This window comes from Chlorocebus sabaeus, chromosome 11, assembly GCF_047675955.1.
Source record: "Chlorocebus sabaeus isolate Y175 chromosome 11, mChlSab1.0.hap1, whole genome shotgun sequence".
NCBI lineage: Eukaryota > Metazoa > Chordata > Mammalia > Primates > Cercopithecidae > Chlorocebus > Chlorocebus sabaeus.
The window spans coordinates 75,356,588-75,375,857 of NC_132914.1; the positions used below are offsets into that span (position 1 = coordinate 75,356,588).

General features: G+C 35.2%; 1 protein-coding gene across 8 annotated transcripts in view; it reads left to right on the forward strand.

The window, feature by feature from the left end:
- The window catches only part of NAV3 (neuron navigator 3), a 905,452-nt gene that overhangs the window by 790,980 nt on the left and 95,202 nt on the right, over positions 1 to 19,270 (forward strand). For all 8 annotated transcript variants that reach the window (XM_008004102.3, XM_008004100.3, XM_008004096.3 and 5 more), the window contains 3 exons: positions 15,622 to 15,754; positions 16,918 to 17,188; positions 18,129 to 18,837. In XM_008004102.3, coding sequence (XP_008002293.3) covers positions 15,622 to 15,754; positions 16,918 to 17,188; positions 18,129 to 18,837 — 1,113 coding nt within the window. The remainder of the gene's footprint in view (positions 1 to 15,621; positions 15,755 to 16,917; positions 17,189 to 18,128; positions 18,838 to 19,270) is intronic.

Below are 19,270 nucleotides of genomic sequence, written 5' to 3' on the forward strand. Positions count from 1 at the left end.
TGTTTATTGCTCTTTCCCCTAATGTTAATCTTCATTTGCCTGCTTAATGACTATCTAAAATTATCTCCTCAAAGAAGCAGTTCTTAATTCACCCAAATCTTCTAGTCCCTGTCTGGAGTTTTCTTCTCACTTAATGCCCTTGGTTTTTGCCACAATTTGTAAGAATTTGCAATTTGGAGTGTTAGAATGAGGGCATGAATCACAGGTAATGACTACGGTTTGTGACTATGTAAGCCTGGATTCATTATTGATTTATTCCATAAACATGGAGTCACTACATTTAGTCAAATGCCAATCTTGGGCAGTGAGACTCTGAAAGAGAATCTGCTTCCTCCACCATAAACCACAAAGCGAAAAACTCAGAATGTACATAAATTACAGAGTGGAAGCACACTAGAAGTAAATACAGATGTGGAAGACGTAAAGTGTCCTTGAAAATCATGGAAAGATTCATAAAGGGAATGACATTTTAACTGGATTCTGGACCAGTTATTCAAGCTCCACCAGGTTGCACAGTTAATGAGCAGTGACAGGATGACATACCTTAGAAGGTGAAAGGAATCTTTTTTAAACTGCTGTAAAAGTCATGTACGTATACATTTTATAGGTCAAGAGGAATGTATTTAACATAAAATCATTTTAGTTTATCAGTGTTTATATAGACTTAGGTTTTTCTGATTCAAAACCTATTTTAATGACTTGTGCTTTTCTTCATGGTAATAAAACATTTTCCCAGGAAGTGCTGAATAAATCTTCCTTAAAATACATTTTATTGCTTTCTATCAATGACCCTGAAGTAATACAGAATTTACACTTCAGTGGTTGCAGTGCTCAAACTTGACAGGCAGTGCACTGTGTTTGCTGATATAAGAGGTCTGATGTAGAGCTAAGTGGTTTTGTGGTCATTTAGTTGTCAAGAGATAATAATTGACTTAGCATTTTGATACTAAAACTCGAAGCCTAACAGTTAATTCTTGGTGTTTTAAATTATTATTGCAAAGATTATTGTGCCTAATAATATGAAAATATTTTGTATAATATTTTAAAAGTATATCTCTTTCTGGGTGTTATTTAAATTACCATTAAAATGGGGGGGGAAGTTATACTGAAATGCAACAGGATGTTTTAAAAGTGGTCCTTTGATTTTGTTAAGTGTTTCCTAGTTTTTCTCTGTAAACAAGAAGTGTACCCAGAAGTTTTCACGAAATGGTCTCATGAATATCTAAGGTTACAGTCCGTAGTCTCATCTGAGACAAGGAAAGTCCCTTCCACCTATGAGCCTGTAAAATCAAAAGCAAGCTAATTACTTCCTAGATACAATGGGAGTGCAGGTATTGGGTAAACACAGCTGTTCCAAATGGGAGAAATTGGCCAAAATAAATGGGTTACAGGGCATGCAAGTCCGAAATCCAGCTGGGCAGTTAAATTTTAAAGCTCCAAAATGATCTCTTTTGACTCCATGTCTTACAACCAGGACATGCTGATGCAAGAGATAGGTTCCCATGATCTTTGGCAGCTCTGCCCCTGTGACTTTGCAGGGTGCAGCACCCCTCCCGGCTGCTTTCACAGGGTGGCATTGAGTGTCTGTGTCTTTTCCAGGAACAAGGTGCAGGCTGTTGGTGGAACTACCATTCTGGAGTTTGGAGGATGATGGCCCTCTTCTCACAGCTCCACTAAGCCGTGCCCCAGCAGGGACTCTGTGGGGGCTCTGACCCCAAATTTCCCTTCTGCACTGCCCTGCAGAGATTCTTCATGAGGGCCCCACCCCTGCAACACACTTTTTCCTGGGCGTCCAGGCATTTCCATACATCTTCTGCAATCTAGGTGGAGGTTCCCAAACCTCGATTCTTGACTTCTGTGCACCTGCAGGCTCAACACCACGTGGAAGCTGCCAAGGTTTGGGGCTTGCACCATCAGAAACCATGGGCTGAGCTGAACCTTGGTCCTTTTTTAGCAATGGCTGGAGTGGCTGGGACACAGGGCACCAAGTCCCTAGGCTGCACACAGCAAGGGCACCCTGGGCCTGGCCCACAAAATCATTTTTTCCTCCTAGGCTTCTGGGTCGGTGAAGGGCAGGGCTGCCATGAAGACCTGTGACATGCCCTGGAGACATTTTCCCATTGTCTTGGGGATTAACATTGGTTCCTTGTTACTTATGCAGATTTCTGCAGCCCACTTGAATTTCTCCTCAAAAAATGGGTTTTTCTTTTCTACTGCATCATCAGGCTGTAAATTTTCTGAACTTTTATGCTGTTTCCCTTTTAAAATGCAATGCTTTAACAACACCCAAGTCACCTCTTGAATGCTTTGCTGCTTAGAAATTTCTTCTGCCAGATACCCTAAATCATCTCTCTCAAGTTCAGAGTTCCACAGATCTCTAGGGCGGGGGCAAAATGCCACCAGTCTCTCTGCTAAAACGTAAGAGTCGCCTTTGCTCCAGTTGCCAATAAGTTCCTCGTCTCCGAGACCACCTCAGCCTGGACTTTATTGTTTATATCACTATAAAAATTTTTGTCAAAGCCATTCAACAAGTCTCTACTCCAGACTTTCCCACATTTTCCTGTCTTGTTCTGAGCCCTTCAAATTGTTCCAACCTCTGCATGAAACCCAGTCCCAAAGTCACTTACACATTTTTGGATATCTTTTCAGCAACTCCCTACTCTACTGGTACCAACTTACTTTGTTAGTCTGTTTTCACACTGTTGATAAAGACATATCCAAGACTGGAAAGAACAAAAGGTTTAATTGGACTTACAGTTCCACATGTCTAGGGAGGCTTCATAATCATGGCAGGAGGTAAAAGACATTTCTTACGTAGTGGCAGCAAGAGAAAATGAAGAAGATACGAAAGCAGAAACCCCTGATAAAACCATCAGATCTTGTGGGACTTATTCACTACCACTAGGACATGGGTGTCCTATGGGTGATACCGCTCCCATGATTCAAATGATCTCCAACCAGGTCCCTCCCACAACACATGGGAATTATGGGAATACAATTCAAGATGAGATTTGGGTAGGGACACAGAGCCAGACTATATCCATGGATTTCTTATATTTTTGCTTTTAATAACACAAACAAAAAAATACATCCTTAAAAGGTTAGAGGTGAGAAGGTGTTTTTATGGAAGTCAAAAATAATATAACCTTGGTAAATAGTATTCTTAAGATTGTAGTTGAATTAGAAAGCAGAGTACATCTAGAAGATTCAGTAGAAAGCGTGTTTCTTCGATTAATGGAAAATTTGAATGGCCTAGCTGATTCAGCCTAGCTGATTGAGATTGAGGTTATTATTAAATGCCTGAAGTATAAGCATTGGTTGTTTATGTAAACAAAATATCTGTTTTACAAGTATATGTAAAGGTATAAGTAGGACAGTTGAGCCCCAGTAACATGAAATATCAAAGAGCATGACTTCAATACCCGCTATTTGAAGTGCTATTACATCAAAAAAGAGGTGTGTGCTGAAAAATTACATACAAATGGCATTTTCCTCAAATCAATTTTAAATCTTCAGAATTTCATTTTAATAATTGTTTAGTTAATATTTCAGAATCCCTCATCATAAAAAGCAGACAAAAGACCTTGAATCTGTAACACATTTGTTTTCAAACAAGCCTGCCTCTAACTGTGAATCCAGGAGTGAATCCAGAACTATAAGTTAACTAAGATTGGCCCCATCGAGTTACTGAATATTAAAAATCTAAATACTAAAAGGCATGCCTCAACAATTATTTTCTTCTTGGAATCATTAATTAACCTATGTGTATCCAAACAATAATCTTCCAACAGTTTCGCTAGCTACATTTTTAATTACTTAATATCATGTAAAATTTGTGTTTTATTATTGTTCAGTTCTGAATTTTGACATATGCATCAAGCCATGCAGCTACTACCACAAGTCTTCCTGATCACTGATCTGTCCTAAATCTCTATACGGTTTTTTCTTTTCTTAAATTTTGCATAAATAAAACCATACATTATGTGGCCTTTTGAATCTGGCATCTTTAACTTAACATGCTTGAAATTCATCTGTGTCGTTTCATGTATCAATGGCTCAAGCATTTTAATTGTTAAGAAAATATGTATGCTGGGATCAATATCTTTCTAAATGAGTTTTTGTTCACAATGCTGAGTGTTTATTTAGGATAGATTCCTAGAAATGGTATCACTAGGTCAAACATTCAAATAATTTAAAAATATTTCATATGGCCAAATAATCTCAAAATTTTTTTACTAATATACATTTATGACAGTATGGAATAAATGTGTCTTTCTTATACCAACTGGCAACATTAATGATAATACATAAAATATTCTTTGCTAATTTGATGAGACAAAAAAGGTATATCATTATTAGCATTTTATTACTGCGGTTAAATGACTCTACTATACAACCAGAAATATTTGGTTCAAAATCCATCTTCATTACTACAAATGAGAATTTAGGTGAGCTATTTAATCTCTTGGTGCCTCAGTCTCCTAATCTATAAAGTGAGGATAATTGTACCAATCATACAGGGTTGCTGAGAGAATTCACTGAATTACTATAGAAAATATTTAGAACGGTTGGTATCTAGTCACTAGTAAGGACACACTCTATATTACTTCTTTATTATCTAACACCTTTAATTATTAATGAAGCTTAGTTTCCTTATATGCTTTTGAGATATTTGAAAGTTTTACTGGCAAATTTTCTAATAAAATTTTTTGTCTACTTTTCTATGGACAAGTTAGTATTATTCTTACTGGTTTGTTTGAGGTTCAGTTAGTAAGAATTTTAAGGAGTTTGTATCACATTATCACATTTTAGCAAACTTTCTGCATTTTATGTTTTTTCTTTCAGATAATGTTTGCAAAATGTAAAAAAAAAAAAAAAAGGTTTCTTCATCAAGTTGGTAACTTTATCTTTTTTATTGCTTTGTGATTTGAAAATTCTTGTCCTAAGAACCAAAATATATATTTAATGAAATAGTTCTCTTCTTTTATTCATTCTGAAGTCATTGGAATTGAATTTGGAATATGATATAAATCCTAATTTTATATTTTATGATATTCAAAATTTCTAACAAATATTTAGTTAATAATCTAATCTAGGTTTCTATTGTTTCTTCTGTTTCCTTTATAATACATTTTCTGAAGTTATTTTTCCTAGACTTAAATATTAGTCCCATATTATCACAGAGGAAAAAATATCTGTTAGCTATGAATAAAAGACTTTCATCTTATTGATGCATTAATATATTTAAATGTATTGTAGAGAACATACAGATTAGAAAAGAAAAAGTATAATTGCCTTTTTCCATAGTTGACATGAACGTGTATAAAGAAAAGCTAAAAAATTCAATAAAACAACTAGAACTAATTAGTGAATTTAGCAAGATCATACCATACAAAGCCAAGATTCAAATTCAATTCTATTTACCTACTAACAAAAAATATTTGAAATATGAAAATTTATACCATTTACAATAACATCAGAATATTGAACCATGAAGTATTTAGGAATTTATAAAATGAAATCTCCTATACCAGGAATTACAGACCATTGCTGAAATAAATTAAAGAAGACCAATATCTTTAATTTGTGAAGGGATACTTATTTGTGGATTGAGAGACAGTATTGTTAAAATATCAGTATTTCCCAAATTAATCAATAGATTCAATATAATGCTGATCAAAACACCAGAAGATGTTCTGTAGAAGTTGACAAGCTATTTCTATAATTCAAATGGAAATGCAAAAGGCAGTCACTGCCAACACCAGCATGGACTGTTTGGCTTCCAGTAGGTTACTTCACTACAGCCTCTTCTGTCAACCACATCATGACAACTGCCCAGAAGCCAGAGAAACTCCTCACACCTGACCCACTGCTGCAGCTACCAGCATCCAAGCAAGCCACCTGGAGGCCCAAGAATCAGCCCACTGGTAACTACCAACAGAGGTACCATTGTACACTATGCTGGGAAACAAAGATAGGCATGTAGTCAGCCCACCTCTGCTACCACTGAGGCCTGAAGACTGGCCCACCTGACATTCCAGTCCTCAGCACAACTTCATCACAGTCTCTGTTAATAACCACTCCCTAACCTACCAAGGAAATCACAAATGTCACTGACACTGTTTGTAGCCCAATAAATCATAGAGAGACTAGATTACTGCACACACCCACAATCAAAGTCACATCACCCTATCCAAACAATATCACAGGTATATCTGAAGGAAAAAAATTTCCCATATGTAAGTGAATTCAAATACAAGAAGAAGTGACTGTTAAAAAAGATACGCAGATATCAACATAAGAACACAGGAAACATGAAAAAATAAGGAAATATGACAGTTTTGAAGGAACACAATAATTCTCCAGCAAGAGATCTTATCAAAAGGAAATTTTTGAAATTGCAGATTAAGAATTCAGAATATTGATTTAAAAGAAGCTCATTGAGATACCGGAAAATTCCAAAAAAATACAAAGAAATCAGAAAAACAATTTAGAATATGAATGAGAAATTCACAAAACAGATTTTAAAAAACTAACAAAAATGGAACTGAAAAAACTAACGGAACTGAAGGATTTATTGAAGAAAAGGCAAAATACACTCGAAAACTTCAACAATGTCTTCCATCAACCAGAAGAAAGAATCTCAGAAGGTAAAGACAGGTCTTCTGAAATAATCTAGTCTGACAAAATTAAAAGAGAATAATCAAATCCTTCATCACATTTGGGATAATATTAAAGTGACCAAATATATGAATTATAGATATCCCCAAGAGTGAAAAGACAAAGAAAAGAGTAGAAAACCCACTTAATTAAATAATATATGAAAACTTCCGAAGTCTAGCAAGAGTTTTAGATATTTGGGATGCAGGAAGCTCAGTGGTCCCCAGGCAGATAAAATGCAAAAAGGTCTTATACACAGCACATTATAGTCAGACTGTTTAAAGTCAAAGATAAGGAATAAATTCTAAAAACAGCAAGGGAAAAGTGTATGATAACCTATAAAGTAAAAGTGACAGCAGATTTCTGGCAGACACTTTACAGGCCAGAAAGAATAGGATGATATATTCAAAGTGCTTAAAGAAAAAAAAAAAAAAAAACTGTCAGCCTAAAATACTACAGCTCACAAACTTATCCTTCATAAATGAAGGAGAAATAAAATCTTTCTCAAGCAAGAAAAATGCTGAGGTAATTTGTTACTACTAGATTGGACCTACAATAAATGCTCAAGGGAGGTCTGGAACCTGGTAGTGAAAGGATGACATTTATCATCATGAAAATACATGAAAGTATAAAACTCCCTTGTAAGCAACTAAAAAAAGGTATCAAATGTCACCACCAGAGAACTCTAAACACAATGACAAACAGTAAGGGAAAAAGAAAGGAACAAAAATATATAAGACAACCAATAAACAACAATACAACAGCAAGCCTCACATATTAATAATCACTTTGAATGTAAATGAATTAAATTCTCCACCTAAACGTTATGAAATACCTGAATGGATAATACTGTATGATCCACCTATATGCAGATTACAAGAAACTTACCTTACCAGTCGAGGCATACATAAGCTGAAAGTAAAAGAATGGTAAAAGATATTCCTTGCAAGTGGAAATCAATAGTGAGCAGGAGTAGCTATACTTACATTAGATCAAACAGACTTTAAGTCAAAAAGAGTAAAATAAAAAAGACAAAGGATGTTATTATATAATGATGAGATTAACCCAGTGATAGGACATAACAACTGTAAATGTATATGCATTCAACACTAGAGAACTCAGATCCACAAAGCACGTATCAGACCTAAAGAGAGAAATAGACTGCAATACAATAATAGTGGAGAACTTTAACACTCCACTCTCAGTATTAGACAGATAATCTAGACCAAAAATCAACCAATAAATTTTATATTTAAACTAGATTTTAGACTGAATGGACCTAACAGACATTTACAAAACATTCCATCCAACCACCGCAACATGAAATTTTTGTCATCAGCACATGAAACACTCTCCAAGATACACCACCATATATGAAGCCACAAATCAGGTCTCAACAATTTTTTAAATATATCACATATCTTCTTTAGATATCACATATATATCACATATCTTTTTAAAGATATCACATATCTTCTCAGACCACTGTGGAATAAATTAAGCTGAAAATCAAAACATTCTTGCAACAAATAAAAATTGAAACACAACATATCAAAACCAGTGGGATACAGCAAAGGCAGTGCTAAGAGGGAAGTTTATAGCAATAAATGTTTACATTGAAAAAGTAGAAATATTTAAAAATTAGCAACCTAACAATGTGCCTGAAGAAACTAGGAAATCGAGAACAAATCAAACCCAAAATGAGCAGAAGAAAAGCAATAATAAAGATCAGAAAAGAACTAAATCAAATAGAGACTAAAACAATACAAAGGATGAACAAAACCAAAATTTGGTTTTTCAAAAAGATAAATAAGATTAATAAACCACTGGATAGACTAAGCAAGGAAACAGAATATCCAAATAAACACAATCAAAAACGATAAATGAGGCGTTACAACTGATAGCACAGAAACAAAAATAATCATCAGAGACTATTATGAACAACTATATTCTGAAAAATTGAAAATATAGAGAAATAGATAAATTCCTAGAAACATACAACCTACCAAGGTGTTGAATCGGGAAGAAATAGAAAACCTGAACATATCAATAATGAGTAGCAAAATTGAATCAGTAATAAAAACGTCTCCCAACTTTTTTAAAGCCTCGGACCAGATAAAATCACAGCCTAATTCTACCAATCATGCAAAGAAGAATACCAGTCCTCTTGACACTATTCCAAAAACTCAGAGGAAGGAATTCTCTCTGGCTCATTCTACATGACCAGTGTCACCTTGAAACCAAAACCCGACAAGGACACCACAAAAAAAAAAAAAAAAAAAAAAAAAAACTACAGGCCAATATCCGTGATGAACACAGATGCAAAAATCATCAACAAAATACTAGCAAACTGAATCCAACAGCACATCAAACAGATAATATACCACAATCCAGTGGGGTTTGTATCAAGGATACAAGTATGACTCAACATAAACAAATCAATCAACATGATAAGCATTTTCACAGAGTATAAAACAAATGAATATATGATCATCTCAATAGATGCAGAAAAAAATTTTGATAAAATTCAGCATCTCTTCATGATAAAAACTCTAAACTTGGCATAGAAGAAACATACCTCAACATAATAAAGGCCATATGTGACAAACTCAGAGCTAATATCATACAGAATGGGAAAAAGTTTAAAGGCTTTCCTCTAAGCACTGGAACAAGACAAGGATGCAAACTATCACCACTCGTATCCACATAGTACTAGAAGTCCTAGCCAAAACAATCAGACAAGCAAAAGAAATAAAAAGTGTCTGAATTGGAGAGAAATCCTCTTTGCTGATGATATGGTTTTGTGTCTAGAAAATACTAAAAACTCCAGCAAAAGCCTCTTAGATTTGATTAATTAATTCAGTAAAGTTTCAGGATACAAAATCAAAATACAAAAGTCAGTAGCATTTCTATGCCCCAATAATAAAATAGCTAAGAAAGAAATCAAGAAAGTAATCCCATTTAAATTAGTTACAAAAAAATTAAAATACCTGGGAATAAATCAAGGAAGTAAAAGTTCTCTACATGAAAAACTACAAAATACTGATGAAAGAAATTAAAGATTAAACAAACAAACTGAAAAACATCCCATGTTTATGGATCAAAAGAATTAATATCATTAAAATGGCCATACTTCCCAAAACAATTTCCACATTCAATGCAATTTCTACAAATTACCAATGTCATATTTCATAGAATTAGAATAATCCTAAAATTTCTATGGAATGAAAATAGAGCCCAAATAGCCAAAACAATTCTGAACATAAAGAACAAATCTGGTCCTGACTTAACCACTATGCAATTATGCATGTAACAAAATTGCACATGGATTTTATCAATTTGTACAAATAAAAAAATATAAAAAAAGAACAAAGCTGGAAGCTATAGTAACCAAAACACCACGGTATTTGTAGACAAATGGAATAGAATAGAAGGCTCAGAAATAAAGCCATATATATATACACACACACACGTGTATATACACACATGTGTATATACACACATATGTATATACACATATATATAATGTTTTCTACATGTTCTAATATTTATATTCTATTCCATTATACATATTCCATTTCTGTATATAGGTTACATAGAATTGGAAGACTATCTGCCATTAAAAAGAATGAAATCCTGTCATTTGCAGCAACATGGCTGAAACTGGAGTTCATTATCTTAAGTGAAATAATCTAAGCACAAATAGTTAAATATCACATGTTCTCACTTAGATGTGGGAGCTAAATAACTTGATTACATGGAGGTGGAGAATGGAAAGGTAGGTAGGAAACAGAGACTGGAAAGGATGAATGGAGAGTAGGAGGGAAGATGAAGAAAAGAGAGTTAAAATGTATAAACATACAGTTAGAAATAAATTCAATGCTTGATAACAGAGTACAGTGACTACAGTTAACAAAATTTGTTATACTCGGGTGATGAACACCTAAATACTTGATCACTATGCAATTATATACATGTAACAAAATCACTATGCACTATATACTTATAACATTTAAATTTGTACAAATAAAAATAATAAAATACTAATCCAGTATCATTCACTGACAATGTTAACTCAGGTGGATAGGCATTAAGTCAATACTACTAGAAGAACCACTTCTTGTTAATGTTAATGCCATATAGAATGAAATAAAATTCACTAAAATCCAAAAAATTAGAAAAATTATTATAATATTAAGACAACCCAATAAATACGTGGTCTAAGGATTTGAAAGTACATGTCACCAAAAATATATACAAATTTCTAATACATACATGTGACAATGTTCAACATCATTAGTCATCAGAGAAATGCAAAATAAGATGGTAAGGAGATACTACTAGATAGGCTTTTACAGAGACTGACAATACCAAGTATTGACAAGGATATGGAGCAGCTGAAATTCTCATTCTTTGTGATAAGAATGTACAATTATATAATCACATTGAAAAAACAAGTTTTCAGTTGCTTTATTCACCCAAAATATATGTCTTTTGGGGAAAAAAAAATTCCAGTTTGTGGGTTGTCTTCTCATTTTCTTGATATATGTCTTTTCAAAGAGTCTGAGCTTTACTTTAGACAATGGTCATCAAAGTGTGTATATTTGTGTTTTTATAATTTATATGCATATATTCCTGTGAAAAGATACTGTATGTGTTGTTCAACATACAGTATCTTTGTTCAACATATACAAATGCAAATATAATATGAAAGAAAGAGGTTTAATTTACTCACGGTTCAACATGACTGTGGAGGCCTCAGGAAAGTTATAATCATGGGGGAAGGGGAAGCACAAATGTCCTTCACATGGTAGCAGGAAAGAAAATGAGTGAAAGGAAGGAAAGCCCCTTATAAAAATATCAAATCCCGTGATAACTCACTCTCACGAGAACACAATTAGAGTAACTGCCCCCATTATTCAATTACCTCCCACCAGGCCCCTCCCACAACACATGGGGATTATGGGAACTACAGTTCAAGATGAGATTTGGGTGGGGACACAGCCACACTATTTAATTCTACCTCTGACCCCTCCCAAATCTCATGTTCTCACAATTCAAAACACAATCATGCCCTTCCAACAGTTCCCCACAAAGTCTTAACACATTTCAGTATTAACACAAAAGTCCAAGTCCAAAGTCTCATCCAAGACAAGGCAAGTCCGTTCTGCCTATGAGCCTGTAAATTCGAAAGCAAGTTAGCTACTTCCTAGATACAAAGGGGGTACAGTCATTGGGTAAATATACACATTCCAAATGAGAGAAATTGGCCAAAACCAAGGGGCTACAGGCCTCACAGAAGTCCAAAATCCAATAGGGCAGTCATTAAAACTTAAAGTTTCAAAATTATCTCCTTTGATTTCATATCTCACACCTAGGTCATGATGATGCAAGAGGTGGGCTCCCACGGCTTTGGGCAGCTCCACCTCTGTGGCTTTGCAGGGTACAGAACCCCCTCTAGGCGGCTTTTACAAGCTAGTGTTGAGTGCCTTCAGCTTTTCCAGGGACATGGGTGCAAGCTGTAGGTGGATCTACCATTCTGTGGCCTGGAGGATGGTGGCCTTCACCTCATAGCTCCACTAGGCAGTACCCCAGTGGGAACTCTGTGTGGGGGCTCTGATCCCACAATTTCCCTTCCACATTGCCCTAGCAGAAGCTCACCATGAGGGCTCCACCCCTACAGCAAACTTCTGCCTGAACATCTGAGCATTTACTTATATCTTCTGGAATGTAGGTGGAGGTTTCCAGACCTCAAATGTTGACGGTGCAAATGTAGGCTCAACACCCTGTGGAAGCTGGCAGAGCTTGGGGCTTTCCCCTTCTGAAGCCATGGCCTTAGCTGTACGTTGGCCCCTGTTAACCAAAGCTGGAGCAACTGGGTTGCAGGGCACCAAGTCCCTATGGTGCATATGGCAGGGGGGCCCTGGACCCAGCCCACGAAACAATTTTTCCCTCAGCCTGCAATGAGTAGGGTTGCCACAAAAGTCTCTGGCATGCCCTGGAGACATTTTCCCTATTGTCTTTTAATATTGAGCTCATTGTTACTTATGTAAATTTCTGCAGCAGGCTTGAATTTCTTCTAACAAAATGAGTTTTTCTTTTCTATTGCATCATCAGGTTGCAAATTTTTAAAACTTTTATGCTCTGCTTCCCCTTTAAAAATAAGTTCCAGTTCCAAACCATATCTTTGTGGATACATAAAACTGAATGCTTTTAACAGCACCCAAATCATATCTTGAACACTTTGCTGCTCAGAAATGTCTTCCACCAGATACCCTAAATTATCTCTCTCAAGTTCAAAGTACCACAGATCTCTAGGGCGGGGGCAAAATGCCACCAGTCTCTTTGCTAAAGCATAACAAGAGTCACCTTTGCTCCAGTTCCCAACAAGTTCCTCATTTCCATCTGAGACCACCTGAGCCTGGATTTCATTGTCCATATCATTATCAGCATATTGGTCAAAGCCATTCAACAAGTCTCTAGGAAGTTTCAAACTTTCCCACATCTTCCTGTCTTTTTCTGAGACCTCCAAGTTGTTCCAGCTTCTGCCTGTTACCCAGTTGCAAAATTGCTTCCACATTTTTGAGTATCTTTACAGCAATGCCCCACTCCTGGTACTAATTTACTGTATTAGTTTATTCTCATGCTGATAATAAAGACATACCCAAAGCTAGGTAATTTATAAAGAAAAGAGGTTTAATTGACTCACAGTTCAGCATGGCTGGGGAGTCCTCAGGAAACATAATCATGGTGGAAGGTGAAACAAGCTCATCCTTCTTTACATGGTGGCAGGGAGGAGAAGAATGAGCAGAAGGGGGGAAGAAACCCTTATAAATCATCAGATCTCATGAGAACTCACATGAAGATTATGGGAACTACAGTTCAAGAAGAGATTTGGGTGTGAAAACAGCCAATCATGTCAGTCATGAATGAGAGTTTATCAAATTAAGATGTGGGGGAGATTTTTAAAAGATTTGAGCAACCACAGATGATAGATATGTGCTATAGTCATGCAAGATACCATTTTGCTCTTATTAAAAATATAATTGTTATTGATAATCTGAGTTATGTCATTGGTAATTATGATGCATTATGCTCTCAGCAGCTAAAACTTCAAGCAAAATATACACCTAGGGAGGAATCAGTCTTAACAATAATTCTATAAATTTAATTTTCTTTTTTTTCTGATAATTACATTTTAGTTGACTTCATATGTGATCTAAATACATTACCATTATTTTGGACTTATTATGTAGCTCTTAAAGTACGTATAGAAGACTAGATAAAGTATCAGTTTACCATTTCCTTGTAGTTTGTGCTTTCATGATGAATATTCTCTTCAATGTACAGATTATTTATAGGCGCCTTTTTAATCCATGTGTCCATTTTATGAGACTTAGCTTTTGTCTGTATATAATGTGTTTATTCAGTGTGCATGGATTAATTTGAAAGAGCATAGGTAAGGGTATCTTTACAGCAGTGCCCCACTCCTGGTACCAATTTACTGTATTAGTTTATTCTCATGCTACTAATAAAGACTATATATCACAATAAGCTGAGAACCATCCAGTAAGTGAGAGAAGTGTGGTCCACCTTTTCATTGTGGAGTTCTTATTTTCCTTCAGCTTATGCTGCTTATTCAACATCATTTCTGCATAATCTAATGCATTCACTAAATAAAGGTGCCTGTGTTATCCTCCATGTGATATTAATACAGCCTATTTAATTTATCCTTGTTTAGATTAAAAATAAATATGTAGTCATGTGCCACAGAATGACACTTCAGTTATTTGGTCATTGAAGGGCCACATATATTACTGTGCTCCCATAAGATTATAATAACATATTTTTCCTGTACCTTTTCTTTGTTCAGATATGTTTTGATCACAAATGCTTACCATTGTGTTAGAGTTGCCTGCAGTATTCAGTACAGTAACATGCTGTACACGTTTCTAGCATAGGAGCAACAGGCTATACCACATAGCCTAGGTGTGTAGTTAAGTTATACTATCTAGATTTGTATAAGTACACTCTATGACATTCTCACCATGAACAAAATCACCTAATGATGCATTTCTCAAAACATGTCCCTGTTGTTAATACAGTATGTAACAATACAGTTAGTTAGTACAATATGTAATACATGACTGTATTCAGAATTTCAACTATTTCTCTTATATTTCAGATTGATTTGCTTGTACACTGTGTGGCACAGGGGCATTTCACTTTAGTAACCACTATTTGGGAAAGGAGAAATCTTTGAAGAATATTGAGCAAGGTTGTGACATGGCCAGATACGAATTTTTGATCAATGACTCCATGTTAGCAGAAAAAGTTTTATTGGGAAAGATCAAAAGCATGAAGGCCAGATAAGAGGATACTGTATGTTATCACGGATGGAAATGTGAGGGATAGCAGGAGAGATGCTATGATTGAATGAATCTCAGTATTCTTGGTGATCAAAGAATAATGAGACTCATCCAATAAGACTCTGTGAATGAATGAAAGTAATTCCTAAGCTAGGAGGAATAATGATGAATGATTTTCTGGTTCTGACTACAGCACAGGTCTTTGATTTTTAGAACAAAGAATAAATTTGTACATGCTTTATGATTCCTGGTTCAATTTTTAGTAATAAAAGCGTCAGCTGTAATATTATTCTTTCATGATATCATGCAGTACTTGTATCAGTGATTTCATTCATTCCATACACATTCTTCTGGAATGTGGATGCTGTTCTAGACACTAATTCTTTCTAAATATCAGATAAGGTTATTCTCAGGTAGACCCTCTGTTCATATACATATGATTTTCCCAAAATGGGAAGTAAATGACTTTTCATCAGATTTTTTTTAAAAAAGATTGTCTTAATAATACATTGTGAAGGTTGTATGGAAATGTAGGTGACTTGCATTGTGCATCCTGTGTTTGATTCACTGCTCTTGCATGTCTTGCCTTTAGCTGGGATGACAGCAGTTCAGTGAGCAGTGGTCTCAGTGACACGCTTGATAACATCAGCACTGATGACCTGAACACCACATCCTCTGTCAGCTCTTACTCCAACATCACCGTCCCCTCCAGGAAAAACACTCAGGTGAGAATTACCGCCTTTCTTTTTCCAGTGTTTCTGCCAGTTTCTTCCCCCAAATTACTTAATATTAGATTAAGGTATAGCACAATCTCTTAATCCAAAATTAATACAGACACTGGAAAATGCAGAGATAATCAGGACTCCTTTTGCCACTCCTGAACCCTGAAGTGTCTTTAATCTTAGTCTTTCCTAAAGCCACAACCCTTAGGAGGAACAACAATGTGCACTTCAGCCAATTTTGAATAAACAGAAGCAGCTTACATATATATATATATGTAATATGTATGTTATATATATGTAATATATGTACCATATAGCCTGGTGGTATAGATATCTGTACAAATATATTTATTGTTAATGTATTAGATTATATATAGTATATAAGTATATATTTATATGTACTTAATATATTTTTATATATGTATATAATATATTATTATATTATTTATATTACATATTATATATAAATACAAATATAAAACATAAATACACAATATATAAATAGATATATTTTATATATTGTATAAATATATTTTATATATTTAATATATTAATAATGAATTACTATATTTGTATAGCTAACACCACCAAGTTATATGGTATGTATATATTAATATATATAATTCTATATTAATATAATATAATAGTAACATATCAATACTTAATATAATATATATTCAATTGATTACAATCTAATTCAGAAAGATTTATGTTGCCATATCGCTCCTTATAATATTGATATATTTGTTTAAAAATCCAACAAGTATTTTCATAGTCTAATTTTAGATAGTTCTTGATTAATTTTCTATGATCACTGAAATACATCACTGGATCTCTTGTGAATGATAAATCAAAAATGGACATTACATCATTAAGTTCTAGCTCATCTTACTACTTCTTACTACATTTGATATAGAAAATTTCTCCCTTTCTGTAGCGTTTAATTGGTGTTTTCTGCACATATTTATTTTGACATTCTCTAATATCTGCAAATGGGAATTTTGTGGCTAAAATTAATAAAATTTAAGTGAAGATAGATCAAAATAGAATCTCTGGATTTTTCTGAAATCTCTGGATTTACTTATCTGAAAGTACATTTCATTGCCTTAATTCACACTTTATACATTTTTCTACATAAAGTTTTTCTGTAATATTTGTCTTTATAGCTGAAGACAGATTCAGAGAAACGCTCCACCGCAGACGAGACCTGGGATAGTCCTGAGGAACTGAAAAAACCAGAAGAAGATTTTGACAGCCATGGGGATGCTGGTGGCAAGTGGAAGACTGTGTCCTCTGGACTTCCTGAAGACCCCGAGAAGGCAGGACAGAAAGCTTCCCTATCTGTTTCACAGACAGGTTCCTGGAGAAGAGGCATGTCTGCCCAAGGAGGGGCACAATCTAGGCAGAAAGCTGGAACAAGTGCGCTCAAAACTCCTGGTAGGCTTGTCGTTTGGCAGCTGTTATGCAAAAGTGCTTTACTTTATTGTTTCCATTCAGTCTTTGTTTTCTCTAACAATAGCATTTCTAAAATATCAAATGCTTATCCATATTAAACATGGAGTCGAATAATTAAATAGATTTTTTATCTACATTTCGCAAACTCGTCATAGAAGCCCAAGTAGGGCCTATATCTAGGCATTCTCTGGAGAGCCCCCTCACAAACTAGGGGTACTGGATGCCTTACTTTGCCAGAGTTATTTCTGGTCATGGGAAAATATGATTAGATTGCTAAAGCAACAATAAAGTTCTGTCATTGTTGTTCTGAGTTCTTAATGAAAGTTTGGAATTTTTACCCTAAATATGCCACTGAATTTCACTGCAGACTCTGAGAGGAAAAAGCAATGACACTAATCAGTTGGAATACTGGAGATTTGAAACATTGTCTATGTATTAGACTTCAGGAAAGAAGAGAATAAAATAATTCTTCAAAATTGTACTATACTTTTTAAAAAAGACTCTCCCCCTATTTTTAAAATAGTGCCTAATTAGAAATAGTGCCACCTGAAGCACTAATTAACAGGGTTCTCCAAATGTGATCATCTCACAGATATTCGAATGAATTCTTTTTCTAGTTATTAGCTTGATAGGATTAAGTGCTGTCCTTTTAAAGATAAGAGTTGCAAAATAAAAGACATTAACAAATAGCAAAACATATGTTTTCATTTTATCTCTTCTGTCTCTCATAATGTTTCTTCTAACAGCCAAATTTTTGTAGCGATGCACTCAGTCCTCTCAATATGTTAGAATATTGATCTAAGGCAATACATTTAGGAAGGGAAGTAATGTAAAGAAGCATTCACATTTTACACATTGTTTTCATGAAGTGTGGTGATATCAAACTGTACAGGCATACATATTTGTATTTCTCATTAATTAGGGAAAACCGATGATGCCAAAGCGTCTGAGAAAGGAAAAGCTCCCCTAAAAGGATCATCTCTACAAAGGTCTCCTTCAGATGCAGGAAAAAGCAGTGGAGATGAAGGGAAAAAGCCCCCCTCAGGCATTGGAAGATCGACTGCCACCAGCTCCTTTGGCTTTAAGAAACCAAGTGGAGTAGGGTCATCTGCCATGATCACTAGCAGTGGAGCAACCATAACAAGTGGCTCTGCAACACTGGGTAAAATTCCAAAATCTGCTGCCATTGGCGGGAAGTCAAATGCAGGGAGAAAAACCAGTTTGGACGGTTCACAGAATCAGGATGATGTTGTGCTGCATGTTAGCTCTAAGACTACCCTACAATATCGCAGCCTGCCCCGCCCTTCAAAGTCCAGCACCAGTGGCATTCCTGGCCGAGGTGGCCACAGATCCAGTACCAGCAGTATTGATTCCAACGTCAGCAGCAAGTCTGCTGGGGCCACCACCTCCAAACTGAGAGAACCAACTAAAATTGGGTCAGGGCGCTCAAGTCCTGTCACCGTCAACCAAACAGACAAGGAAAAGGAAAAAGTAGCAGTCTCAGATTCAGAAAGTGTTTCTTTGTCAGGTTCCCCCAAATCCAGCCCCACTTCTGCCAGCGCCTGTGGTGCACAAGGTCTCAGGCAGCCAGGATCCAAGTATCCAGATATTGCCTCACCCACATTTCGAAGGTAAGGATGTATAAAATGATGCTGAAAAATATAAAGGATAAGGATGTGTTAGACAAATGTATTACATATAAATTGTGTGTGTGTGTGTGTATATATATTCTAAATACATATAAGGTACATATATATCTTAGAATTCTTTAAAGTACACAGTGAGTTCTATGAAGCTTATATAAACAGTTAAAAAAATAGTTCTCATTGTGAGAAACAGTCAAACTTCAAAATTTCACTGTCATTGTAATATTAGCAACACAAACAACATCTAAGAGACTCAAAAACTGATGGTAATATCTAAATGTAGTGATAAGGCAAAGTAGTAGCTTGTCAAATTTCTATAGATTTCCGTTCCTCCTTTTCACATTAAAAATTAAAACCAAATAGGTTTTTATGACTGTTGGCATTCATTTCTAGTGTCATTTTCTTGCTGGCTCTTAAT